Here is a 26,236-nt window from a genome sequence, read left to right on the forward strand (position 1 = left end):
TCAATAAAAATTATGTTAAAAAAGTGGTACCTCGGGTTACATACGCTTCAGGTTACATACGCTTCAGGTTACAGACTCCACTAAATCAGAAATAGTACCTCGGGTTAAGAACTTTGCTTTAGGATGAGAACAGAAATCGTGCAGCGGCGGCATGGTGGCAACGGGAGGCCCTATTAGCTAAAGTGGTACCTCAGGTTAAGAACAGTTTCAGGTTAAGAACAGACCTCCGGAACAAATTAAGTACTTAACCCGAGGTACCACTGTACAACTCTCATGATCCCTAGCTAACAGGACCAGTGGTCAGGGATGATGGGAATTGTAGTCCCAAAACATCTGGAGGGCCGAGTTTGCCTATGCCTGTCCTAGAGCAAAGCGTCAGAAGATCCCTGGTTCAGTCCCCAGCTGCCTGGGAGAGATCCCAGCATGAAGCTGAGGAGAGTCGCTGCCATTCAGTGTAGGCAGCCCTGAACTAGGTGGGACAGTTGCCAGACTCAGCAACAAGGCAGCTTCGCGTTTTCCTAGTGGGAAGACCGAAGACGGCGCCTGCGCGCAACCTCCTCCTTCCGGCGGACCTTCCATGCACAGGAGCAGTCTACCCCGCCGGTGTCTGAGGGAGGCTCCCGCAGCCCGCTAGCGGCGTCTGGTTGGCTACAGGTTTCTCGGCTGACTCCGCCCCACCGAGACCCCTCCCCGTCGCCCCACATGACGTCACAATCCCTCCCAAGATGGCGCGCGCCTGCCGACAAGGGTCCCATTAGGCCCCTCCCCTTCGCCCCATTCCATCCCCCCCACCGGCGCCGCCTTTGCCCTTCCCAACATGGCGGCCGCGTAGCGCCCTTTACGTGGTGGGGGCACGTGACACTCGCTCTTTAACAGGACTTCTCCCTGCCGTTCCGCCGCGGGTCACGTGTCCGGCGGCCTTGCCCGCGCGCGCCTGCGCGTTAGCAACGCTCGTCCCTCTTCGCCACCTCTCCCTCGGCCCCATCCCTTCCCTCCCCCTTTCCTCCTTCCCCGGCCGGGACGGCGGCGGCGGCGGCAAGATGGCGGCAGCGACGGTGGCTGGGAGGGCTCAGGCTCAGGCTCCGCGCGAAGGTGGCTTGGGCTCCTCTGGGCGCCCGCCCAGGCGGCAGGAAAGACTCTGAGGCGGCGGCGGCGGCGAGGAGGAGGAGGAGGAGGAGGAAGCGGCAGCCAGGTGAGGAAGGGGCTCCCGCGACTCCCCCTGCCACACCCTCCCCCCGCACGCGCACCTGAGCAGCGGGAGGGAGGGGCGCCCCACCTACGAGGAGGCGACGGGGTGGGGGGGGAGAAGGGCTGAAGGAGCACCTCTAGGGCGACCCCCCCGCCCTCTTATATGTGGAGGGGGAAGCAGGTAGGCAGACCCCTCCCCGCAATAGACAACCGTGGCACCTGCGAGGGGAGATGAGGAGCCCCCCCCCAATCCACGCGCGCTGCCTGTTTTCTCCAGAGGGAGGGGGCTTTGCCTGGGCAAGTGGGGAGGAGGGTGGGGTTGGCCCGAAGGGGTTCATGAAGGGAATGGCTCCCCTGGATATCTCCGCCCCCCCCCCCCAGCGTCAGAGGAATGCCTGGACAGACAGACCTGGGGAGGGGGCTTTGGGGAAAGGGGGGGGAGCCTCATTAGCTCAATTTCCAGCGATGCCTGAAAAGAGGGTGCAGTTATCAAGCGAGGCCCTGAAAAGGGGGTGCAGTTATCAAGCGAGGACCTGAAAAGGGGGTGCAGTTATCAAGCGAGGGGCGGTGTTGAGAGGTTTCCACGCAGCGAAGGCTGGAGGGCGATGCCAAAAGGCTTGGAGGAAGTTCCTTCTGGCCCGCGCAGGGCTGAGGACAGGGGCCGCCTGGCCCTCCCGCTCCTTTGCTCCGTCATGGGAAAGAGAGGCTGGCCCCGCCTGAAATGGCAGCCGGCATAGGGACCCCGTCATGGGACTGGGGCCAGGCCAAGGCAAGGGCCTCCTTGGCTGGGTCTCTCTCTTTAAGGAAGCTGAGCTGCCTGCCCAGCAGGGGAGAGGGAACCAGGGGGTGCCTCCTCTGCCTGCAATGGCGGCTGTGCTGAGCTGCGCCTCTCCTCTCCAGCCCAGAGGGCCCACCCCTCCTTTTTTGCCCAGGTGGGCTCAGTGTTTCCCTGCTCAGCTGAGGCCCCCAGAGCCTCTTTGCCCAGCAGGATGACACAGGCATGGCTCCTCTGCCTCAGCGCCTGCTCCCACTGCTGCCAGAATTTGTCATGTGAAGAAGACAAATTCTGCTTTCACTTTCTTGGCTTTGCTTGTGCTGATCTGATGTGGCAGAAATGGCCCTGCTGCGAGGGGGGCATGTGGGTTGTTATTTTATGGGGGGGGGATGCCTTCCCAGCAGCTATATTGAGGTTTCTCACCGCTGTTACCCATGGGCACTCTTGCCAACTCTTTCTGCGTGGTGGCGGTTTTGAGAGTGGTACCTCCAGAGCAGGGCTTGGCACAGTGGGCCGTTGTTCGTTTGTATTAAGTGGTATTTTGTGTTAAGTGGTATCAGAGAATATTCTAGATTCTTAGCCAAAGGAGGGGTTGGTTTAAAAAAGCAAAACACTTTACCCAAGAAATGGAAGTTTCTTGTTCTAAGTGGGAGATACTGAGGAAAGTTCTTGAGCAACTTCTGAATTCAGCACCAATCCTAACACACCCACTGTGAACAAATGGAGGTGTCCCCACTCCCTGAACTTAACTGAGCCCTTGGAAGCCTCTTTAACCAGTCCAGCATCCTGTCTCTCACACTGACCCAGAGAAGTCACAAAAGCAGGTCATGAGGCCACACTTACTCTGTTGCCCCTTCCTGTTTGCCGGCCCACAAACAGCCTCCTGGGGGAAAGGGCCAAGGTGGCTGGTACTCTTGGGGCTGGCATCCTAAATGGCATTTAATGCCCAAGTCAACATGGGCAGGACTGGAGTGTAAACTCTGAAAGGAGGCTCTGAAGCGTTGCTCTGCTTGGGCAGAAATTACTTCAACCAGAGGCTGCAAGGGTCAGGGACGCTCCATGGCCAGGCTACCTCTGCTCCTCGGGGTAAGAGAACTGTATCTCCCACTTCTTGCCACCTGGTGCAAAGCTCTTTCCATGCATCCTGGGTGCAAATGTCAACTGTGGCGCTTTGCGGAGGGACTTTGATCTCTGTGGGGTGGAGCACACCCTCTCCCAGCCTCACTTTTGGAGCAAACAGGGCTGGTGTTCCTCTGCTGGCTTTCCATGGACCTCGGAGGGTTGGTCTTGGATTTCAGCTCCTATCAGCCACAGCCAATCCTTGTAGCCAAAGACTACAGGAACTTCAGGGCAGCTCAGGTTCCGTAGAGTCATGGTCCAAGGGCATAAGCCTCATTTTGGGTGCTAAGTGGCTAAAATTCAAATCCAGAACTAGCACGTTTTATTTTCGCGTTGCAATAGTTATATACTACTTGATTGTAATAAACTTTGATGCCCATGTGAGCAGGGAGGAGAGGAAGGCACCTGCCAAAGAAATTGCGGGGAAGGACACTTGTTTTGCATGCAGAAGGTTCCAGGTTCAACCCTCAGCACTTCTAGGTAGGACAGGGAGAGACTCCTGCCCCAAACTCTGGGGAGTTCTCACTGCCAGTCAGTGCAGGCAGTACTCAAACTAGGTGAAGGCAGCTTCCTAGGCTCCAAAGTTTGAACAGGATGCTGCATCCTCATTGAGGAACCCGAGAGTTCACCTGGAGAGACCCTGATCTGCTTGGCATAAGGGCCCTGAAGACAGTTTGGGGGAGGGGTTTCTACCACAGGAGGGGGACAGACACTTTCCCCTTTGTCTTGTGAGGACAGGCAGCAGGTCATTCCTTGCAGTTCCCATTTATCGGATTTGGAGATTGATAGAGTGTTTTATTTAGAATTATTGCCCCTCTGTCGGTTTTGAAATTTGAGGCAGCAAGTATGATGAAGCACAATGCAGATGCAGAGATATAAATATATAGGAAGCTTTTGCCAGCTTCAGTTGCCTGTGGCTCTCACTGTGAAGAGGCAGCCCATAATAGTTCCATCCTGAAAGGCCAACTTGTCTTGACATTTGGGCCCTGAATGGAAACAGAAGGCCTCCCGCTCACTTTCTTTTCCAGGATGTCGGTGCAGGAAGGAGGGAATTGATCAGCCAATGACAGCTGAACAGGAGGGCCGGGAGAGGGGAGAGATGTGGCCCTGCAGGCCTGTCTGTCTGACCCTTGGGACTCTTCCAGGTCCCAATCCTCACTGGCCTCACTTTGCCCCTTCCCCTTGAGTGCTTTTGCCTGGATGGGATATGGTATTAAACTGTGATGGCACCTCACTTCCCAGGGCCATTTGTAGAAAGCAGCTTACTCTACAGAGGCAAAACCTACATTTGTTGCTCCGCCCACTTCTGCCTCTGGGCTTGCCCACCCCCCCAGAACGGGGATGTGGCCCTTGGGCTATACAGCAGAAAATTGTGATCCTGTGTGCTTGTGTGTTAATTGAAACTCCTGGAAGGGAAGAGGCAACTTTGTCTCCCGCTTGGATTTTCTGCCTCTTTAGATGTGAGAAGGATGCAGAAGCCATTATTGGGGCGGGGGGGGGCATTCTCCTTTCCGCAGGAGGCACTGATGGCCTCTGACCATCCACTTGGTCAGTTGGCTTCTCAGCATCTCTGTTGCACCACTAAAAACCTCTGCAATGGGGCTGCCAGCTGAGCGAACAGCCCGTTTTTGCAGTGTGGGAGTGGTCTCTAGATCTGTGCCCCCCATTCTTCAGATGTTGTATTGTGTTTTTATTATTTTTTGTTGGGAGCTGCCCAGAGTCCCTGAGGCAAGATGGGTGGCATATCATTATTGTTGTTATTATTATTATTATTATTATTAATAATAATAATATGTTTCCTCTCCCCTGGGTCTCCTGCCCTCCATGGACCATAGGGCTCTCACCTACCTTGCACCATTGCAGCAACCCTCTAGGGAGGATTTGACTTGCCTGCCCAAGAGGCCGCTTTGATGGCTCAGCAGAGATTTGAAGGGTCCTGCTCCCCACCACCCCGACCCCATATTGATGGCTGCTTTACGATTATCCATCTGGATTTGAGCAGAGGAGCAGTTTTCTCCCTTGTTGTGCAACGGTAAAGCAGGTGACTTGCTGGCTAGGTGTAGAGCCTTTAGTTTTGCGGTGAGAAACCTGTAGCCAGTCCTGGGAATGAAGCTTCTCTGGTAGGGAAAGGATGAAAGCAAAGCCTGACTTGCATGTGGGAAGACCCTGCAGGGAGCCAGAGAACTTGCCCTAAAAGCAGCAGGAGGCAGAAGCTCTGGCTGGATTGGTTTTCCCCCCCCCTGCTTTAAGACCTGAGAAGAGCCCCCCCGGTGGGGCTCCGCAGACCTTGGTGACTTTTCCCTGCAGGAGGGCACACAGCACCCCCTCCCTTGAGGTTGTAGCTCATCTCTCCCTCCACAAGGGCCGGCTTCTGCCTTCCGGGGGCCAGAGCAGAAGCCAGCGTTGGACTTTCCTTTCTGCCAGCCATTCCTGGTTTGGGCCGACTTTGAGCAAAATGGGGGTGGGCGGGGGGGCGTGGACCGAAACCTTTGCAAGCTGTCTCTGCCCCGGCAATTACAACGTCAGACAGATTCCGAGGCAACAACCGGCAATTAAGAGGGTTGGGTTTCCCCTCTTTCTCCTCCCATGAAGTTCAGGGAACTTGGGCTGCAGGCTGTCGGGCTGCATTGGCTGGGGCGCCTGGGAGAGATGCACAAACACACCCCAGGCAGGGAAAGGCTCCTGGTGGGAATGGCTGGAGGCTGGGAAGGTTTGCATTTTGGATGCCTGCCAGCCCGCCTAGAGAAAAACCTGTTAATCGTAGAATTGCAGAGTTGGAAATGAACCCAAGGGTCATATAGTCCAACCTTCTGCAACGCAGAAATTGCAACTAAAGCATCCCAGAAAGGTAGCTATCCAATCTCTGCTTTAAAATCTCCAATGAAGGAGAGTCCACCACCTTCAGGACGCCTCCCTGAGGCTGTGGCAGAAAGCATAACCGGCCAGCAGTGAAGGGAACTATTTCTTACCTGAGTGCTCTGCAGGAAAATAATTTGCAAAGTTTGCAGGAAGGGTTTTCACTCTCTCGCGCACAGGCTGCGCAATAGACTGTGCGTGCAGCTGGTATGAAGCTTGCAATTCAGAAGCCTAAGAATTTATGCTTAAGAAACCCAAGTTGCTAGTCCTTATGGCTGCAGGTTCACCCTCCAGCAGCTGGTTCAAAGATGGCTGTCCTCTGCCCCCTCCTGTTCGGGGGGGGCATTTGGCAACAGGCCCCCAGCACTGACCCACCGTTGCCTCCAGGCTTGGCTTGGCTTCAGATTATTTTGAAAAATACCAAAGAGAAGTCTTAACATCAAATGTGAATCCTTGGAACTGCCAAACCCATTGTCCTTTCATCTCAAACCTGTGCATCTTCCATTAATGCATTCCTTCAGAGCTACGGGTGTGTGCTGGGGTGGGGGGGGAGACCCCACCCAATTCTTTTCTGAGGGAGGGGTCTTGCTAACTGGGCTTAAGGGTATGGATGGAGACCAAGGACATAGCCAGGACCCCTCAAGGAGGGTTTTGCTTCATGACATCCTTCTTAGCAAGGAGCATTCAGAAGAGACATACGTTTTATTTAAGTGGGGAGGAATGCAAAGATGTTGAACTCTCTAGCAAATCCTCAAGAGGAGTCTTAGCCTGTGAAGCCACAGGGTTGGTAGCTGGAGCACAAACTATTTTCCGTTTTTATGGATTAATATCACTGTTAAAGCATTTCTACCACACAGTTTAGCCAGAAAGGCTCCCAGAGTGGTTTATAGAACAATAAGTAAAACAAGGCAGTTCCTGCCCTCAGGCTGACAGTCTGAAAGATATGACACAGAAGGAAAATTGGGTGGGGAAGAAGGAGGAAGAAAAACAAACTTAGGCACCAGTTTTTAAAGTAACAGCTGAAGGAGCCCTTCTTCTCCTCCTCTTCCTCCTCCTCCTCCTCCTCCTCTCTCTCTGGCCCTGGAGAAGGGCAATGTCTTTCTTTAATCCACTAAGTCGCAGTGATAGGCAGACTCTCTCCTCTCAACAGTCTCCCCTTTTCTCAGTTGGGGGGTGTGTGTAGGCATAGCACCCTCCTTTGAGTCCTGCTTCGGGGGGGGGGGTGAAGCTCTCAAGCGTGAGGTTGATGGAAGCTCCCTGAGGCATGCAAGCCACTGATACTGAATGTTTGGAAGCATGGAAAGGGTGAGCTTTGTGGGCTGGTTGGGAGCCCATTGTAGGCCGAAAGAACCAGCGTGGCTGGCATGTATGTGTGTGTGTTTGGGAGGATGCAGAAAGACTCTCCTTTGTGACCCCAGATAGGGCGCATTGGCCAAGACCTTCACCTGAGCCGTGTTGGGTGGAGGTCTCTTGATGCTCCAGGTCTTGTTCCTGCCCCCCAAGGGTCCTGAGCAGGTGCAGGGGACCTGTGGTTGGTGTGTCATCCAATCACCCTCTCCAGACCTCTGTGGGTTGTAGGGGTAGCAGATGTGCCGAGGAAAGGGCAGAACTGCCTGTCATCTGAGGTGGGGTAGGGCCTGCCCCTCTTCCCTTCTCACACATCTCTCTTGGGGAAGCCAGATCATGAGAGCAGCAGGCAGGTCGGGAAGCGAGCGAGGGAGATGGCGGCCGCCTCCACTGTCTGCTTGAGGGCGTGCCAGGGAACTGGGGACCTCTGGCTGGGCCAGACTGACAGCCATGGGGTCTGAATAACGTGTGTGGCATTTCTCCCCCCGCCCCCTCTCTTGTTTTGAAGCTGCCACGTGGAATGGTGCCATGGCCAACTCCTCAGACAGCGACGAGGACAGCTTCATGGCCGTGGACCCTGAGGAAGCTGCAGCCGACGGGGCCACCATGGAGCAGGATGAGGGGGAGCCCAGCGCCAGGCCGGAGGAAGAGAGTGAGGGAGGGGGCGCCAGGCTCCGCCGGTCCATGCAGGAGCTGCCGGAAGAAGTGCTGGAGTACATATTGTCCTTCCTCTCGCCCTACCAGGAGCACAAGATGGCAGCCCTGGTTTGCAAGCAGTGGTACCGCCTTATCAAAGGTACTTGCGTTTGGCGGGGGAGGACAGCTGGAGTCTCCCCTGATGGCAAGCCAGGCTTCCCCGTAGTTCACAGGCGTCTCCTGAGTTTCTACTCCCAAAGAGACTCGCCTGGAGAAGCAGCAGAAGCAGGCTGCGCAGAAGGTGTTTGGCCAGGGTTCTCAGTATCCTGCTCAGCCCTTTGTTGGCAGAATCAGAGCCACCTTGCACAGCTTGAAATCTCGAGGGAGCCGCAAGAGGTGCCTAACCTCTGTGGTCAGGGCAGCCCCAATGTGGAGCTCCAGAGAGCTGGAGCCAGCTTGGCCTTGGGGCAGTTACGGGTCTTGGGTGGGAAATTCCCAGCGGTGATGCCTTGCTCTCTCTTCCTCCTCCAGGTGTGGCCCACCAGTGCTACCACGGCTTCATCAAGGCGGTTCAAGAAGGCAACATCCAGTGGGAGAGCCGCACCTATCCCTACCCTGGGACCCCCATAACCCAGCGCTTCTCACACAGTGAGTCCCTGGTTGGGGAGCTGACTACAGGGCATGGGGGGGGGGGTGGCAGAGGTCTGCAGCCCTGGGACCCCTTTCTCAGCTTCCTTGCATGGAAGATTTCAAGTCTGGAGGTGGCCTTGTTTTCAACAGAGAGCAGGGGAGGTGGAAGGTGGGGATTGGGAAATGGGCCGGCGGGGGGGGGGAATTAAGCCCTTTGCAGAGCAGCCGTGGGGAAGGGGGAACTTCTGCCTCCTTTGCAGGAGCCCCAGTTGGCCCACAGGCCCATTCTCCCCAAGACATCTGGTGTGGGGCAGCTAAAGTTGTAGCTGCTCCCTGGAAAGTGTGCTGCCAGCCAGCTGATCGCCAGGGCCCACGGTGGATAAAGGAAAACGCTTCACCTGACCTCTGGGTGGCCCATAAAAACACCCAGAGAGCCCTGCAGCAGCAGGATCAGGCTGGAGGGACCCGTCTTGGCCTCCAAACCTTCCTCCTTCTCATAGTCATTTGCCGGCAAGCCATGCTTTCTTCTTGACAACCGTCTTTCTCATGAGACAATGGAGTGCACCTCCAGGGGTGACGCCGAACTGCTGCCTTAGCACCAAAGTGACCTCCCTCGGACACAAGCCTGGGCAGTGTGCATGGAGGTCCTGGGCTGCCCAGATGACAAGACCCCACTCTCAGCCTCACTGAAGTGGTCCAAAGGGAAACAGAGCAATGCCTTTGACAATCAGCTGGGCCACAAGAGTTGCTGGAAGGAGGCGTACAATGAGGGGAGGGGTGTCACCAGCCATGTCAGTAAATGGGCAGAGGAGAGATGCCTCTGTGGAGCCTGCGTGTTCAGAGGCAGTCTACCACTCAAGGACAGTCAGCTTATGGGGGCTGAGCGCTGCTTGTGGGCTTCCTCCAGGCCACAGTAAGGCAAGAGGCTGCTGGGCCAGATGGAGTCCTCTGGGGGCCAGGGGTGGGCTTGGGCGTCTCTCCCCCACTCTCTCAGGGTGGAGTTTGAGTTTGCTAGGCGCTCAGGGCTGGTGTTCCTTCTTTCCTGGTCCCTCCAGGCGCCTGTTACTACGATGCCAACCAGTCCATGTATGTCTTTGGCGGCTGCACCCAGAGCAGCTGCAACGCTGCTTTCAATGACCTCTGGAGGCTGGACCTGAACAGCAAAGAGTGGATCCGGCCACTGGCCTCAGGTGAGAGCAGGTGCAAGCTTGGGGTTGGCTGGGAGGAGGCTGCCATCCTGGGGCCACCCAGAGGAGTTCTTGGCCAGAAACCTGGGCTGAAGCGGAGTCAGAGGGGGTTCCTTCTCATCCATGCCTCTTGGTCACGGGATGCAGCTCCTTGAACGCTAAGGAGGAGGGGAGGATGACATCCAAGGCCCTGTAGACGTTGCTAGACCTCTGCTCCTGAGGAGCAGGGAGGCAGGAGAGGAGGTTTCCACCCTCATTCGCCTGGGGTGGCAGTTGCTGTCTACAGCTCAGGTACAGAGCCAGAAAGAGCCACAGGCTGCGTGGCTTCTGCCTTCCACACAGAGCAAGATGGGGCAAGGGTGCTCTTGGGATGCCTCGCTGATGTCTGGAGTACCTGCCTGCTCCTAGCGCAGGGCCATGCATTCCCCATCACTGGGAGCTCCCCTTTCAGGGCTTGGGAGAGCCGGCTGAGGTGTGCTTCTGCCGGTGGCCCCCACGGCAGCCAGAGGGAGTGTGGGAAATGGACGATCCTTCCCACAATCCTCAGCTGCATGGATGGTACTGAGGAGAGGCAGTTCCCACCTGGTTTTTAATAACAGTGGTGATTGCTTTAACACCTTAAAAAAACAAAAAGCTGCAGGAAATTGGGGGAGGCATTTTGTGGCTTCCGCTATGTAGGGGGTCAAGGACCGAAAGCTCTCTCCCGCCCCCAAAAAAACCTCAGGGTAGGGTTTGCTTGCCGCCGTCCCTCCCGCTGGCTTCTCCATGGATCTTCTGTTGCAAATGTTGCATACAGTCATTTCTTAATTCTTTTCCTTTGCTATTAGAAATTCCTGCTTCACACGGCAGCTGCTTTTCTCACCTGCCAGGGAGCGTGTTTTGTAAAGAACAAAATCTGATGGGGGGGCCCTGGCTTCTGGGGCACCCCCAGGTGTCCTGCTGACCCTCGGAAGCACCTGCCCCATGGCAAGGGTCTGGCTGCAGCAGCTGGGGCCTTTGGGGCAAGGAGGTGGGGAGGTGGCAAGCATCGCCACCCCCACCCACCTTCCTGCCATGGAGTCCCCTTGCAGCTGGGGCTGGGAAGAGGGATGGGAGCCTGCAGGGTGTGGACGTGGGTGGGTGGAGAGGCAGGACTGTGGGGCAGGGTTAGACAGAACTCTAAATGCCCCACATGCAACCCCTCAGCCTCTTCGACCGGCGAAACACATAACACCAGTTCAACAATTACAGACATACCTTGGAAGTTGAACAGAATCCTTTCCAGAAGTCCGTTTGACTTCTGAAATGTTTGGAAACCAAGGTGCGGCTTCCGATTGCTTCCCAATTGCGCAGGCGCGCTGGAAACAATAGTGGAAGCCACGCCGGGCGTTCGTCTTCCAAAAAAAGTTTGAAAACTTCCAGTTTTCAATTGTTCGGGAGCAGAACGTTCAACTCCGAAGGCGTTCGGGAGCCAAGGTACGACTGTATAAGAATTCAGGATCTGCACTTTGGAACTCCCTGCCTGTTGACATTAAGCAGGTGCCTTCACTGCCTTCTTTTCAATGCCTGCTAAAAGCATTACTATTTAGACAAGCCTGTCCAGGCGCTTAGAAAGTTGAATTTTGACTTTATATATGTTTTAAAGTACCGCTGGTAAGTCTTTGTTGATTTTATTGTTTTATCTGTTCGTAAACCGCTTTGAGGGGTGTTGCAATATGCCATCTACCCAAAGCAAAAAAAAGGGGGAGAGCTGATGGGTGCTAGTGGGGTGTAGATGTTCCAGCAGGTGGCGGGGACATCCAGGCGACACCCCCTCCCCCCCCACTCTGGTCTGGATGCTGAAATGCAGCCCAGCTGTGAGTCTCCTCCCTTGCAATGGCAGGAGAGACAAAGCTTGAGTTGGGGAAGGAAAGCCCCCCCCCCAGTAAATTGCCAGGGAGTTGCAGGCGGGGCGTCCTCAACCCCCCAACACCTGCCTGTCAGCCTGGCAGGAAATTAGGGGTTTTGTGCTTCCCCTTTCAAGAGCTGCCTGACGAAAGCATTAATTAACTTGTACAAGGAGCTGACAGCTCTTCCCTCGACTGCTCCCCCCTCCACGAAAAGGAAGGAGGGAGTTCAATTTGCAGCCAGGCGGCAGGTCCCTCTGCTTCCAGCAAATGGGAGCAAGAGATGCAGGCTGTTCTCTTTTGGGGGGGGGGGTCTGTCGTGACCGCAGGGCCCCCTTGCATCCCCAACACCCCACCCCTTAGAGCAGCACTGCAAAAGGGCTGTGTGTTCGGTGTTTCTCCTTTTCATTTCTTAAACCAAACCAAGAAACGGGTTCCTAGTCCTCAAGGGGGCAGGTGTGGAACTGGCAGAAAGGGGAGGGTCTGTGGGCGGATGTGACCCTGTCCTGCATGCTCGTGTTCCTCTTTCGTCTTTCTTTGGGTGCAGGCAGAGGAGCAGAAATGCTGGTTTCTCTGAAGTAAATGCGTAGCCCTTTCACACACACAGAAGCTCGCTGCATTCCTGATTCTCTTCCCCCCTCCCCGGCACTTGACAATGAAGTTTCCGCCAGGGAGGGCTATTTTTGTCCCAGCGCTGCACTGCCCTGTCCACTTCCTCTGGAATTCAGGGAGGCTCTCCAGGGAACTCTGGGATCCGTTGAGCCTGGGGGGGGCGGTTGCCATGTGCCAGGCTTTGGATGGTCTAGCTTTAGGGGCCTATTTTTGCAGTCTTGCAGGCGTGAGCTGCAAATAGCCCCATCCCCAATTTTGGTCTTGGATCCCGCTGGCAACTCTGGCCTCTGACTCTCGAGGTCGCCTTGGAAGTGTTGGTGGCGCCAAGTTCCCAAGGACGTCTCTGGGTGCCCAGTTACCTTTCCTGCATGTCTCTCCCCACCCCGTTGGGTAGGACTGCAGTATCCCACCCACCAGCCCTGTCTGCAGTCTCCATGAAAGGATAATCTTCTGGAGGAAGAAACAGCGTCTCCTGGCTTGGGAAGAATCAGAGGCTGGAGCCACAGGCGCTTTCCTCTCTCAATGTTGGCTGACTCGGGGACAGGGAGGAATTATAAAGCTGTAGAAGTGGAAGGGACCCCAAAAGTCATCTATCCCAACCCTCTGCAGTGTAGGAATCACTCTCAATCCAGTGGTTAGGATTCCATGAACTTGCTTAGAATAATTAGGTACCACTTCATAGCAGCAGCTTCTCACAGTAAAAATCAGATTTGATAACAGAAATCACCCGATGCTGGCAGGATAGGTTGGGGCAGGTGGCGTTTCCAGGGGGCAGAGAGCCTAGCTTCCTTGCTGACATTGGCACTCGGGCAACAGGAAAGGGGCAGCCCCAAGACTCCTCTGCTCTTGCTCAGCCTCATTTGCAGACAAGATGCAAAGGCTTCTTCAAAATGGGATCTCCTTGCCTTCCAACCAGGGCTTTCCATTCCACGTTGGAGACAGACAGCGGCTTGTGTCCCCCGTTGCTTGCCCAACTTCAGGCAGAATGGCAAACTTTGGCCATTGCAAATCGGGTAGTTGCGGGAGGGTGGTGCTGGTGGGTCAGGTCCTCGGCTGTCTGTGGCTTTTTCATCTATGTCTGTATCCAGGGAGCCCTTTCCTAAGCGAGGTCTGCTTTTCTCTCCCTCCTCCCTGCAGGCTCTTACCCTTCACCCAAGGCGGGGGCCACCCTGGTGGTATACAAAGACTTGCTGGTGCTGTTTGGAGGCTGGACGCGACCCAGCCCTTACCCCCTGCACCAGCCAGAGAGGTTCTTCGACGAAATCCATACCTATTCGCCCTCCAAGAATTGGTAAGAGCCGTTCGGAACAACAGTCTGTCATTCTCAAACCTTCATTTCAGGTGTATAGAATCGCAGAACTGTAGATTTGGGGTCCCACAGGTCACCTGGTCCTGCGATGCTGGAATCACAGCTAAAGAATTGCTAGCAGGTGCCCAACCAACCTCCTGCTTAAATACCTGCAATGAAGGAGAGCCCACGAGTGTCCGATGGAGACCTTCAGAAAGCTCCTCCTGATGTTTAGTCAGAATCTCCTTTCTTGGAACTTGAATCTGTTGGTTCAGGTCTGGAGCAGCAGAAAACAAGCTGCCTCCATCTTCCATGGGGCAGGCCTTCAGATGTTTGGCTATATAAAGGGCCATCACACGGACGATGGAGCAAACCTCTCTCCCGCCCCTCCTTTTTTTTTATTCAGTGATTTGTACACTGCCCAATAACAGCCGTCCTGCATTGATTTGATTTTTTATTTTATTTTTTTGCTGTGGAAATTGGAATGTGAGCACGGTAAGAATTTTCATTAACTTTTATCTATATAACCCAGTTAACAAAATAACATTTTGTGGGGCGAACGCACGAAAGATAAACCGAGCCAAACCAAGGCTAGGGTGGGATGTTACGTGCGCAAGAGAAAGTGATAAAGCTGGTTATCCAGAGATCTGCGATAAGATACAGACAAGTTGGCCCAGCTGTGAGCAGCCTGAGGAAGTGCCACCCCCTTGGGCCTGCCCACAAAAAGCACTCGCTGCTTCCAGGAACTCTTCTCGCGGTGAGACTGTTGTGGGTGAGCCGAGCGTTTGTGAGACCCCGGGGTGAGAACCTGGAGGCTGAGAAGAAGGAAGAGTGTGTCCAAAGGGAAATGAATTTACAGTGGTGCCTCGCAAGACAAAATTAATCCGTTCCGCGAGTGTCTTCGTCTAGCGGTTTTTTCGTCTTGCGAAGCAACCCTATTAGCGTCTTAATGGATTAGCGCTATTAGCGGTTTAGCGGCTATTAAAGGCTTATCGGCTTAGCGGATTAGCTGCTAAAAGGCTATTAAAGGCTTAGCGGCTTAGATAAAGGGGGGTAAAAGCGGGGGAAAAATCTCAAGACTCGCAAGACATTTTCGTCTTGCGAAGCAAGCCCATAGGGAAATTCGTCCTGCGAAGCAACTCAAAAACGGAAAACCCTTTCGTCTAGCGGGTTTTCCGTCTTGCGGGGCATTCGTCTTGCAGGGCACCACTGTATATTGATGTATATTTATCAGCAACTCTGTATTAATGCAACATTTTCATAGATATTTTTGTAATGTTTTGTTCAAGTTGCCCGTCATTGATTTTTGCACACCACTTGGAGACTTTAAGCAGTATAGAAATTTAAAGATCAAGGGAGGTAGTGTGTGTGTGCGCGCGCACTGTTTTGTAGCTTCACCTGGCCCCTCTTTCTTCTCCTCCTCCTGCCCCCCCTTCAGGTGGAACTGCGTGGTTACCACCCATGGACCCCCTCCCATGGCTGGCCACTCCTCCTGCGTCATCCAGGACAAAATGATTGTCTTTGGGGGGTCCCTTGGATCTCGGCAAATGTAAGTCTGTTCTTCTCCCCTCCCCTCCTCAAATGAAAAACACGACAATGTCCCGCAAGACCACCACCAAAAAGAAGGCTTCCATCTAAGGTTCTCTCTTTCTGGCAGGAGTAATGACGTCTGGATACTGGACCTGGAGCACTGGGCCTGGTCCAAGCCAACCATCTCCGGGCCCACCCCTCATCCGCGAGGAGGCCAGTCGCAGGTGAGGGTCTCCTTACCCGCCCCCGCATCTCTGCTTGCAGTGAGGCCCACCAGGGGGCAAGTGTGGCAGGACCCCTTCCCTTTCTTCTGCATCCCCTGCCTCATCCTGCAAGAACCCACTACCTCCCATCTCTGGCACCTAAAAGGCGTTGTGCCAAGTTAGCCCCCTGGTCTGCCTAGCTCAGTGTCGCTTCCACTGACTGGCAGCAATGGCTCTGCAGGAAGTCTTTCCCACTCCTGCCTGGAGATACTGCCAGCAGGGATTGAACCAGGGGCCTCCTGGATGCCCTGTGCCATCGGGATACAGCTGCTCCTGACCTTGGGAAGGTCTTGGGTGAGCAGCTGCCAGTGGGAGTAGGCAGAGCTTGGCTTCAGTGGGCCAGGCAGGAGCCTGACTCAATGGAGGGCAGCAGGTGGTTTGCAGGCTCCTGGCCTCTCTGGGCTCCCCAAGACTATGTACCCACTTTTCTCTCTCCCTCTCTGCCAGATCGTCATAGACGACAAAACCATCCTGGTCCTCGGAGGCTGCGGGGGCCCAAATGCGGTGAGTAGGCCGTGTTGCGGGGGCTCTTCACTCCCCCATTCATTCCCTTTTAAGGCTCCACTACCGAGACGGCCCTCTGCCTGGTTCCCTGTAACTTGGCTTCTCGTAGCGAGGGAACCGCCAGAAGGCCCTCAGAGCTGGACCTCAGTGTCCGGGCAGAACGATGGGGGTGGAGATGCTCCTTTAGAAGCACCCAGCCAGATTCTGCGGGTGCTGCTTTCCTAGAAGCCACCCAAGACAGGCTTTCTGGCTCTCTGCTCCACCTGGGCAAAGCAAGTGAATTGCCCTCCGTTTTGCCTGCTGCTTGTCTTCGGTGGGGTGGAGGAAGGGGGGGCGGTTCTACAGGAGCAATATCAGCATCAAAGGGGTGGGATGTTGGGCCTGTCTAGCGCTATTCCGAAAGAGGTCACCACTGGCTACCTTTTGAAGAGCAAAGGCAGCCCCTCCTCATCTTGGGGGTGTCCCCAGCCGGCTCCCCTTTGCACCCCAGAAAGAGGACCCCCTCCTATGCCCGACTGACCCCTCCTTCCTTTTCTGCCCAACAATGCTGACCTGCCTCCTTGCCCCCAGTTGTTCAAGGACGCCTGGTTGCTGCACATGAGCTCCGACCCTTGGACCTGGCAACCCCTGAAGGTGGAGAATGAAGAGCAGGGTGCCCCAGAGCTCTGGTGCCATCCGGCTTGCAGGGTGAGCGAGGGGGGGTTCTGAGGGGGCCGAGGAACAGCTGCCAGGGCTGCCTCTTCACCCACAGCTCTTTCAGTGCGGTGGGCTTCCTTTAAAATATTTAAAAGAGGGAGGGAGGGAAATAATGAGACCCCCCCACTTCCCAAGTGGGTTGGTTTGCTGGCAGAGCTGGGATTTGAACTTTCAGCTCTCAAGCCCAGAGGCAAATGTGCCTTAGGTACTTGTGGCACATCTAGCTCCATATTGTGTACCAACAGTAGCGGCTCTCAGGGGCTTTCAGGCAAGGGCAGTTCCCAGCCCCGCCTGGAGGTGCTGTTAGGGTTGAGTCTCTTCCCCTCCTGTAGCCTTCTCAAAGCAAGGAAGGATTGGACTCTGATTACTAAAATACACACGAGGCTTGACCAGCAAGACTCTGGGAGGAGGTGCATATAATAAGCCTCTCCACCCACTGGCCCAGGTCGATTTTTGTTGTTTTTTTTAAATATAATTTTTATTAACAAACCAATCAAATCACATTAGTTCCAAATTACACAGCCAAATTTTAAAATTTTTGTTGGGGGTACCCATACTTTGAGCTCAGAAAGGGATCCAAACATCTCTCTTGCTGCTGCTTTAATGTTCACAGTTCTGTCCAGATAGTATTCACAGTTCTGTTCAATCTTCTCTTTATTATTTTCCTCATCTTCTTGTTGTTATCATATATTCCTTTCTTTGTGACCTCTGATAGTCTCCACAAGCGAGTTGAAAACAAACGTTGTTATGTCCTGTGTGGATTTTATTCCTCCAAGAGCCATATTCAAACAGACAGACCCATTTCTGCACTTCCATACAAAACATTCTTAAAGTCTGCCCGTTCTCGCAGGTCTGTCAGTCTCTCCTCAATCTTCTCAGGGGGTACTGCCAGGTCAAACTCACAGTCCGATATAATAAGCCATGGTCTCCTCCCCCTCAATCATAAATCCTGTAGCCAGACCTGTCCTTACAAGTCTCTTTTTATAACTGCGTCACAAAGGCCTTTCATTCCTTTCCAGATATTCCACAAGCCATGCCTTTGATTAGTAATTTATTTCCACACAGTTCTTAAAAATCCTGCTTGTTATCAGTAGTTGCAACGATTCTTCTTGGGGGGAGGATTGTTAGGTACTCACATAAGATAAAAAAAGAAAAGTCCCCCCCCTTCAGTCCCGTTCCGACATACCAACCCTTTGATGTATCTTCTTCTTAATATGTTGTTGAATCCAGCCCGTTGCTCCACTTCACAGAGGTCACTTTAGTTAGCAGTCTTAACTCCCGATCTTCACTCGAAATATGTGCATTTGCTTCTCTCTAATTGTTTATTTTGAGCTCCTGAAACCAGGCCGCGTGATCAGAGACAGCGTCAGGGAGAGCCGTCCCACACGAGGGCTGTGCGCGGAGAGATGGTATTGTCGGCCATCTTCCAATGCGCCCCTAGCGGCCCCCCTGGCCCAGGTCGTTTTATTCACAAAAGAACTTTTTACACAGTGTTCGTAAGAACCAATCAGATTTCCTCTGAGCATTTAAAAAACCCCACGTGGGACAAAGTCAGATCAGAAGAAATCCTGTTAACTACAAAGACTACTTTGAGCATGCATACATATCTGAGAGTAAATAAAACAGGACTAGAGGAATGCATTAAGCAAAACCCTGGAGGCCATAAACAAGCAGTAAAACATGAGAGAAAGGATGGCAAGGAAGATAGGTATCTTTATCACCTTCATGTGAAACTATTTACTGGCCCTAAGATTAACAAAACCAAGGAAGGGTACATCAAAGCTACCTATTAACTTTATGGCTTAGGATGTCTGGTGCAGCAACCAGCGACTGGTCTGTGTCCTAGAATGCTTATACGTGCTTGTCAGGTGTAGAGAAAGCAAATGGCAGAGGTGGAGAGGCTTGTGGGATTCGATCAGAAACCATTGTCAATGACTCAAGCCCAGTCAAAGCAATGCTTTCATCGTGGACACAATGGCTTGCTTCATTTTTCATAATGCCTCATAGCAATCCCACCTGACCCCCACACCCTGGGTTTTTGCACCCCCACCCCCACCCCCTTTGAGTGGTCTCAGAGAGAGGAGGAGCTCAGCACCGTCCAGCCCCTGGGAGCCCCGTGTTGCGCTTCTCAGCCCCCTTGCTTTAGGCAGCAGAGAGGGTGACGCTGTGCCCCCGGCCTTTCTTCTCTTGCAGGTGGGGCAGTGTGTGGTGGTCTTCAGCCAGGCCCCCAGCGGGCGGGCGCCTCTCAGCCCCAGCTTGAACTCCCGCCCATCCCCCATCAGCGCCACCCCGCCGGCCCTGGGTCCCGAGGCGCGGGAATATCGCTCCCAGTCCCCGGTGCGGACGGCGGATGAGGCTCCCTGCGTCAACGGCCGGTGGGGCACCCTGAGGCCCCGGGCACAGCGGCAGACGCCCTCCGGCTCCCGGGAAGGGAGTCTCTCGCCGGCAAGAGAGGACAGCTCGCCCATCCTGAACGGCAGCGGGGGCTTGTCGCCCGGCCCCCTGGCCACAGGGGGGGCCTCTCTGGACAGCCCCGTGCAGGCTGCTTCTCCCGGCATGCCTTCTGCCATCAAAGGACACGATCCCAAGGCCGGCCTGCCCCTGGGCCCCCGGCGGGGCTCCCTCCCTGACCAGAAGGACCTGCGGCTGGCGGTGGCTGACTTAACCTGGGAGCCGAAGCCTCTGGCCACTTCCCTGGCCTGCCAACTGGACACTGCAGAGAACAGGACGGTCAGCCTGGCCTTCAGGAACCCTCCGGAACAGACCAACGGCCTCCATACCCCGCCCCACACGGCCAGCTCCTTGGCGGGCGCAGTCTCCCCTGGTGCCCTGCGGCGGAGTCTGGAGGCGGTGAAAGCCCTCTCGGCCAAGGGACCCCCTACTCTGGCCGTCCTCAGTCCCCCTCTGGTCTCCTCGCCGGCGTCCCCTGGCAGCCAGAGCGGCAGCGCTAGCAGCACAGAGGGGGCGGCGGCGGCAGCCCCCAGCATCCCCCGGCCCGTCTCCGCCCAGGGGGACGGCCACGCCTTGCCCCCCATCGCCCGCCGGCTCGGCCACCACCCGCCGCAGTCGCTGAACGTGGGCAAGCCCCTGTACCAGAGCGTGAACTGCAAGCCCATGCAGATGTACGTGCTGGACGTCCGGGGGGCCCAGGAGCACGGGCGGGTGGCCTGGAAGGTCTTCCACAGCAGCTGTGTGGTAGGGCCCCCCGAGACCAGCCTCCACACCGTGGTGCAGGGCCGGGGGGAAGTCATAATCTTCGGCGGCCTGATGGACAAGAAGCAGAACGTCAAGTACTATCCCAAAACCAATGCCTTGTACTTTGTCCGAGCAAAGAGATAATGCAGCGGCGGAAGCGGCTCCCCCCCCTCAAGCCCCCCTCATCGTCGTCGTCCTCTTCCTCCTCCGTGCTCTGTCAAGCGGGCTGTGAATCTGGGCATCCACCCACCAATAAAAAAAGATCTAAGCAACTGGAATGAATGCTCTTACCCCTCCAGGTCCCAGCATGAGCCCAAAGTGCCAAAAAACACACCTTTTTCCAGAGAGGGGTGGTGGTTCCAGACTGGAGGGTGCTGAGCAGGCCCTTCAATGCACATTGTGGCTTTCTCAACATACTTCCAACCCCGTGGCAGTTGTGGAGGGTTGCCAAGGGATGGGGTGGGCACCATTCTGCTCCCTGCTGTGGGGCTGCAGTGATGCTTGGAGCCCACCTTGGATGCTTTCCCCTGACCATTATCCTTTTGGAAACGCCCCCCTCCCCCAGCCAGTTGTTGCTCTAGCCGCCCTGAAAGTTGCTGTCTGATTGATGTGAGTCTCTGGATGCTGTCCCTTGGAGCAGGGTGGTTGAGATGTTCCTGGCTATGAGGAGCAGCCTGGCAGGGTGTGCTGGTCCATCACAGCAAAAGCAGCCAACTGCGGGGGGGGGGGGGGGGCGACTTAAAGTAGTACCAGCTTATTTTGCAGATGCCACAGGAAGGGCCCCCATTGCCAGCCTTGTATGTGATGGCAGGGGCCTTTGTCCATGGAGTCCTCCTGCCACTCCAGCAGGCACAAGGGAGTTAGCAAGCAAGCAAGCAAACCTGGAGTTCGGACCTAGCCTGTTTCGGTGGCTCATGTTGCAGCCTCCCTGCCTGCCTGCCTTTCTTCTGCAGCCGCTACAGTGGAAATGGACTTGCTCAGATTCCCTGCTGGTTCCTAGAGGAAGCACTGACTCCTCCCACCGGGTAGGGTGGGGGGAGGGGCTCTTGTGACTGCTGCTCCCCACCAAAGCACGCTTCCAGATTGTGAAGAAAGAGGGGCAGGATCCACACACAGGCCCCAGGTTCTTCTGTGGCGCGAGTGACATAGCTGAGCAGGAGCACTAGGCTGCCCCCTTGGTCCCTAGCCTTGGAAGGTGCCATTGGCGGGGGGAGTGGGGGACGGCAGACTCAACAGCATAAAAAGCAGGACAGGCCCTGGAGTGAGTGGGAGGCAGCTCTGTGGCTTGCCTGTTGAGCAGAAACTCCCTCTGACGGAAAACTACATATGTAGCTCACTGCATCCTTCCATTGCCAGCAATCATACGAAGTGGCTTCTCGAGGTTTTCCCGAAGTGTTCCAGGCCAAAATTCAGGCCAGCCTTCTCCCCAGATGGTGGGCAGGTGGGAAGGCCGTTCCTAGAGGCCACTGGCTGCTTTCAGTGGTCTATGCTTTTGCTACTGGTCACCTGTCTTGCCGGATGTCCCCAGCGCTTTTCATCTTCCCTACTTCTAGGACCAGAAAGGATGAAAAGAAAGCTCCATACATTTCAAAGCTCCCTTTTCCTGGCTCTGCTTGCTGAGTAAGACAGGAATGGGGTGGGGAGTCCAGGATCTACCACTGCCACCCCCACCCCATATGATACCAGCTGATTGAAATCCCACCTTCCTGAACTACACGACTGTCTTAAAACATGCTTTTGTGGGGACATGACCCACCTCGCCCTCCCCTCCACCTCGAAAGCACTTGGCAAAATTTTCCTTTGCATTGCAAAAATGATAAGCTTTCTTAATGATTGCTAAGTTGCCACAACCGCGCCCCCCCCCCCCACAAAATTTAGAGCTGTTCTCTTCCTCTCCCCCCCCCCCCCCGCGCCAAGAAATCCAGCATTATGTTTTGGGCAACATCTTCACCTACTAGGCTCTTCCGTATTTCACAACCGCCTCCCTTCAAATGCCTTTAGTCCTTGATTTTTTTTGAGGGGGGGGGAGAGAGCTGCTTTTATTTTGTATTCACCTGATGGAGGCAGAGATGCAGCCATTGCTGGTGGCTCCCTGGCGCTACTGGCTGGGGTGACAATACCCCCCACCCAGTGGCGTAGCGTGGGTTGTCAGCACCCAGGGCAAGGCAAGTAATTTGCGCCCCCTAACCCGTTGATTTTAGTAGGGGCAGAGAGCTGCGAGTGCGAGCCCCCCCAGATGTTGTGCCCGGTGCGGCCGGCCCCCCCCCTGCACCCCCCACGCTACGCCACTGCCCCCCACCGCTCACTTCTGCCCTACAAGAGGGAGGCAGTGCCGCGTGGGGGGCTGCAATAGTGATCCCCACCCCTTAGTAGGGCTTGAAATGCACCCTGGGGGAACCGGTCCTGTGGGTGCTTCGTTTGTGGGGGGTCCCACCCGTGGCAGACATCCTGTGATCCTTCCAGCTCCCTCCATCCTCATCTCCTGACTTATGAATGGCAAAAAGGCCCCGCCCAGCTTCCACGTTCCCCACCGCCACGACCAGCAAAATCCACATCATGAGCTGCGTGTAAGATGGCAAGATGCGTTCTTGCCCCTCCCGTTGCTAGAAAATGACTCAGGTGCGCCCAAGACGCACCCCGCTCGCCTCCCCCACTCGTCCTTGTAGACTCGCCCCCACCCCGGTGTAAGAATGGAAGTGGATCGTGCGTGATATTTAAGAAGAGGAAAGTGAAAAGGGATCTGTGTAGATTTCATTTTCCTTTTGTTCCATGTTACCACCACCCCCTACTCCCTGATGGATTTTTTGCAATTAAATAAAAAATAAAAAAATCAAGTCCTCTTTGTTGCTCCGGTGTGTGTGTGTGTGGGGGGGTGTTCTGCAGAAGCCCCTTTCCGATGTTGGGGCAGCTCCGAGAGTCGTGGGGTTGAGGGGGGGTGGTTAGGGACATTGGCAAAAGGTGGCCAGTACCAATATAAAGGTGTTCGTGGCGCAAAACGAGCGCAAAACTTTGGCATCCTTTTGGAGGAGACCCAAGATTTCGTTAATTGCCCTCCGCAATGTCCTATTTACGGGGTATTTTTATCCGCGATTTCCCAAAGATTTCCTTAAAAAGATGCTCAACAACTTTGGCGCCCCCCCCCCCCACCATAGCTGTCAACTTTTCCCTTTTCTTGCGAGGAATCCTATTCGGAATAAGGGAATTTCCCTTAAAAAAAGGAAAACGTTGACAGCTATGTCACCAACACACACATCAAATCCTGGCTACGCCCATGGCTGCCACCTTAAATAATAATAATAATAATAATAATAATAATAGCCACTCTGGACGGCTTAAATGCTTAACCACTGAAAAACAAAAACAACCCGCTATCTACACAAGCAAGCCCCCGGCGCGCAAGAGCAGCGACTCATTCCTTGCCCAGCCGCAAATCCGCGCAAATCTTGCAGTGATTCCTGCGGCGCTAAGTCCGGACCACCTTCTCGCCCTTGAATGAGATGGGCATTCAAAGCCGTGTCTCGAAAGGATGCGCCTCTCTTCCCCTTTCGTAGCTCTTTGGTGAACGGCTGGGGGGCGGGGCCGGGGCGGAACCTTTCGTTTACGTGGTGACGCCAGACGCAAGCGGCGCGGAAATGTCTGCCCAGGTACGGCGGGGTGGAAGCGGCGCACCTTCTTAAAGGGGCAGCTCGCGAAGGGACGAGGTCGCGTTTCGTGGGCTGAGCAGGCGACCTCGCGAGGGTGGGGAGGATCGGTGGGTTGGAAAACGCATACACACGCCGGGGGTCCCTGCGGAGGTCGGGGCAGCTGGGTACCCTTTGCCCCGGGCCTGGCAGGGCTAAGGGGGCCAAGCCAGGGTCCAGGGATCGGGTCCTTTTTTGCATGCGGGGTTTGAGTCTTGGGAGGTTTGTGCTGCGGGGCTGGGAACGGCCGCCTCGCCTTAGAGGGCTCCTTTCTGCCTAGCCAAGATTGATGTTGAGGGGTGGGGTGAGATGGGGTAGGAAGCCCACCTGCCATCATCCTCTGTCTCTTAGATTCGGAATGAAACTTCTCAACCACAGCAGTTCTAAATTACTTTCTTTTGATCCCAAGTGCTCAGAAAAATCCGTCCAAATCTTCAGTCGTTTGAAAACTTTTGTTGTTGTTGTTGTTTAGTTGTTTAGTCGTGTCCGACTCTTCGTGACCCCATGGACCAGAGCACGCCAGGCACTCCTGTCTTCCACTGCCTCCCGCAGTTTGGTCAAACTCATGTTGGTAGCTTCAAGAACACTGTCCAACCATCTCATCCTCTGTCGTCCCCTTCTCCTTGTGCCCTCCATCTTTCCCAACATCAGGGTCTTTTCCAGGGAGTCTTCTCTTCTCATGAGGTGGCCAAAGTATTGGAGCCTCAGCTTCAGGATCTGTCCTTCCAGTGAGCACTCTGGGCTGATTTCCTTCAGAATGGAGAGGTTTGATCTTCTTGCAGTCCATGGGACTCTCAAGAGTCTCCTCCAGCACCAGAATTCAAAAGCATCAATTCTTCGGTGATCAGCCTTCTTTATGGTTCAGCTCTCACTTCCATACATCACTACTAGGAAAACCATAGCTTTAAATATACGGACCTTTGTTGGCAAGGTGATGTCTCTGCTTTTTAAGATGCTGTCTAGGTTTGTCATTGCTTTTCTCCCAAGAAGCAGGCATCTTTTAATTTCGTGGCTGCTGTCAGTGATCATGGAGCCCAAGAAAGTAAAATTTCTCACTGCCTCCATATCTTCCCCTTCTATTTGCAAGGAGGTGATTGGACCAGTGGCCATGATCTTCGTTTTTTTTGATGTTGAGCTTACATCATGTAATCATGATGTAAGAGGGCACCTTTCTGCCTAGCCAGGATTGGTGTTGAGGGGTGGGGTGAGATGGGGCAGGAAGCCCACCTGCCATCATCCTCTATCTCACAGATTCGGAATGAAACGTCTCAACAACAACATAATAATAATAATAATAATTTTTTATTTATACCCCGCCCATCTGGCTGGCTTCCAATCAAGTGTTAAAAACAATACAGCATTAAATATTAAAAACTTCCCTAAACAGGGCTGCCTTCAGATGTCTTTTAAAGATAAGATAGCTACTTATTTCCTTCACATCTGAAGGGAGGGTGTTCCACAGGGCAGGCACCACTACCGAGAAGGCCCTCTGTCTGGTTCCCTGTAACCTCACTTCTCGCAATGAGGGAACTGCCAGAAGGCCCTCGGTGCTGGACCTCAGTGTCCGGGCTGAACGATGCGGGTGGAGACGCTCCTTCAGGTATACAGGACCAAGGCCGTTCTAAATTACTTTCTTTTGATCCCAAGTGCTCAGAAAAATCCGTCCAAATCTTCAGTCGTTTGAAAACTAGGAAGTTAAATAGAACAATAACACCAGGGAGTACCTTCCATGTGGTTAACGAGTATATTTTGCAAAATTGACAAAGAACACGCCTTTTTGCATCTTAAGATAAAGTTTTCTTGGATTGGCTGGAAACCTTTTCAGTACTGCACTTCCTTCTCAAATTCCTCCTTTTTCTTCCAGTGCAGTTTTTCTGTGCACATTCAGCAAGCGTAGCCCATTGAGAAACTCCCCCATCATTCTTGACCAGGTCTTTACTCTCCACAAGTACTGAAGGACTGCTCTACTGTTGCTGCATGGCTGAGCAAGAGAAATGAGCAGAGCCTTTTTGTTGGTACGGTAAAAGATTTTTTCCTCTTTTACTAGGTCTGCTGCGTTCAGCTCCTTCAACTGCTCTTTGTGAGCATTTCAGTTTTAAATATTCTGATTATTTCTACTTTTAGTTAAGTATTTTTATTTATTTCTTGATTGCTAGGGGGGTGGGCAGCAGCTGACCCCCTGGCTACACCCATGCCTCTCGCCCTGCTCCCTTTTTCATGGAGGGCAAAGCTACCAATGGGTCTCTGTCTCTCCTCTGTCAGACGCCTCATGCCTCCTAGAATCACAGGAGCGGGCAAAGTGTTGTGACACCTGTGTCTATCTGAGTGCTGGGCCAAGTGGGCCACTGGCTGTCCTTATGCGTCCCTACTTCCTCTCTGTGCAGGGGGTGCCTCCTCAGCCAGGGCCAGCTCAAGGTATTCTTCTGCCTGAAGCACTTGAGAGGCAGGATTCCCACCCCATTCCCTGTACAGGATCTGGCTCAGCTGGTTGTTGAATCTCAGGCAATAGGACAAGGTGGCAGCAGCAGCTTAGGAAACTCCTGGCAGATGCCTCGCTCTCTGCCTAATGATAGGGCCAGCCCAGTTCTTCCTGGCTGCAGGGGATTCCTTTCTGAGGCTTCCTCCAGGAAGGAATAATGGAGAAGGGATGTTTCTGAGCATGTGCAGAGTACACCAGCCTCTATGTTACTGGAGAATGTAGGGGTGGGTGGGTGGTTAGGGTGGAAACCACTAAGCTTGAGCTTTTAACACCCTTCTTCCGAATTTCCCCCCAAAACATGTTCTGGGATCACACTGCACACACACTGCTTTTCTGCCTGCCATTTCCTGGGGCTTCATGCCGTGTGCAGTCTCTCCCCTATATCC

The 26,236-nt window shown here is 54.3% G+C and overlaps 2 protein-coding genes across 2 annotated transcripts in view; both read left to right on the forward strand.

Moving 5' to 3' along the window:
* Positions 1–1,039: 1,039 nt before the first annotated feature.
* Positions 1,040–19,969, forward strand: FBXO42 (F-box protein 42). The gene is made up of 10 exons (XM_081017374.1): positions 1,040–1,192; positions 7,794–8,081; positions 8,453–8,569; positions 9,607–9,741; positions 13,353–13,506; positions 14,942–15,052; positions 15,161–15,257; positions 15,744–15,800; positions 16,371–16,487; positions 18,690–19,969. The coding sequence occupies exons 2-10, from the start codon at positions 7,814–7,816 to the stop codon at positions 19,833–19,835; spliced, it is 2,202 nt and encodes a 733-aa protein (XP_080873500.1). The 5' UTR covers positions 1,040–1,192; positions 7,794–7,813; the 3' UTR covers positions 19,836–19,969.
* A 5,744-nt stretch (positions 19,970–25,713) lies between these two features.
* Positions 25,714–26,236, forward strand: part of CPLANE2 (ciliogenesis and planar polarity effector complex subunit 2) — a 5,829-nt gene continuing 5,306 nt past the window's right edge. The window contains exon 1 of the mRNA XM_081018545.1: positions 25,714–25,858. Coding sequence (XP_080874671.1) covers positions 25,729–25,858 — 130 coding nt within the window. The 5' untranslated portion in view covers positions 25,714–25,728. The remainder of the gene's footprint in view (positions 25,859–26,236) is intronic.

The sequence above is a fragment of the Podarcis pityusensis genome (genome assembly GCF_964106645.2).
Source record: "Podarcis pityusensis genome assembly, chromosome: 8".
Classification (NCBI taxonomy): domain Eukaryota; kingdom Metazoa; phylum Chordata; class Lepidosauria; order Squamata; family Lacertidae; genus Podarcis; species Podarcis pityusensis.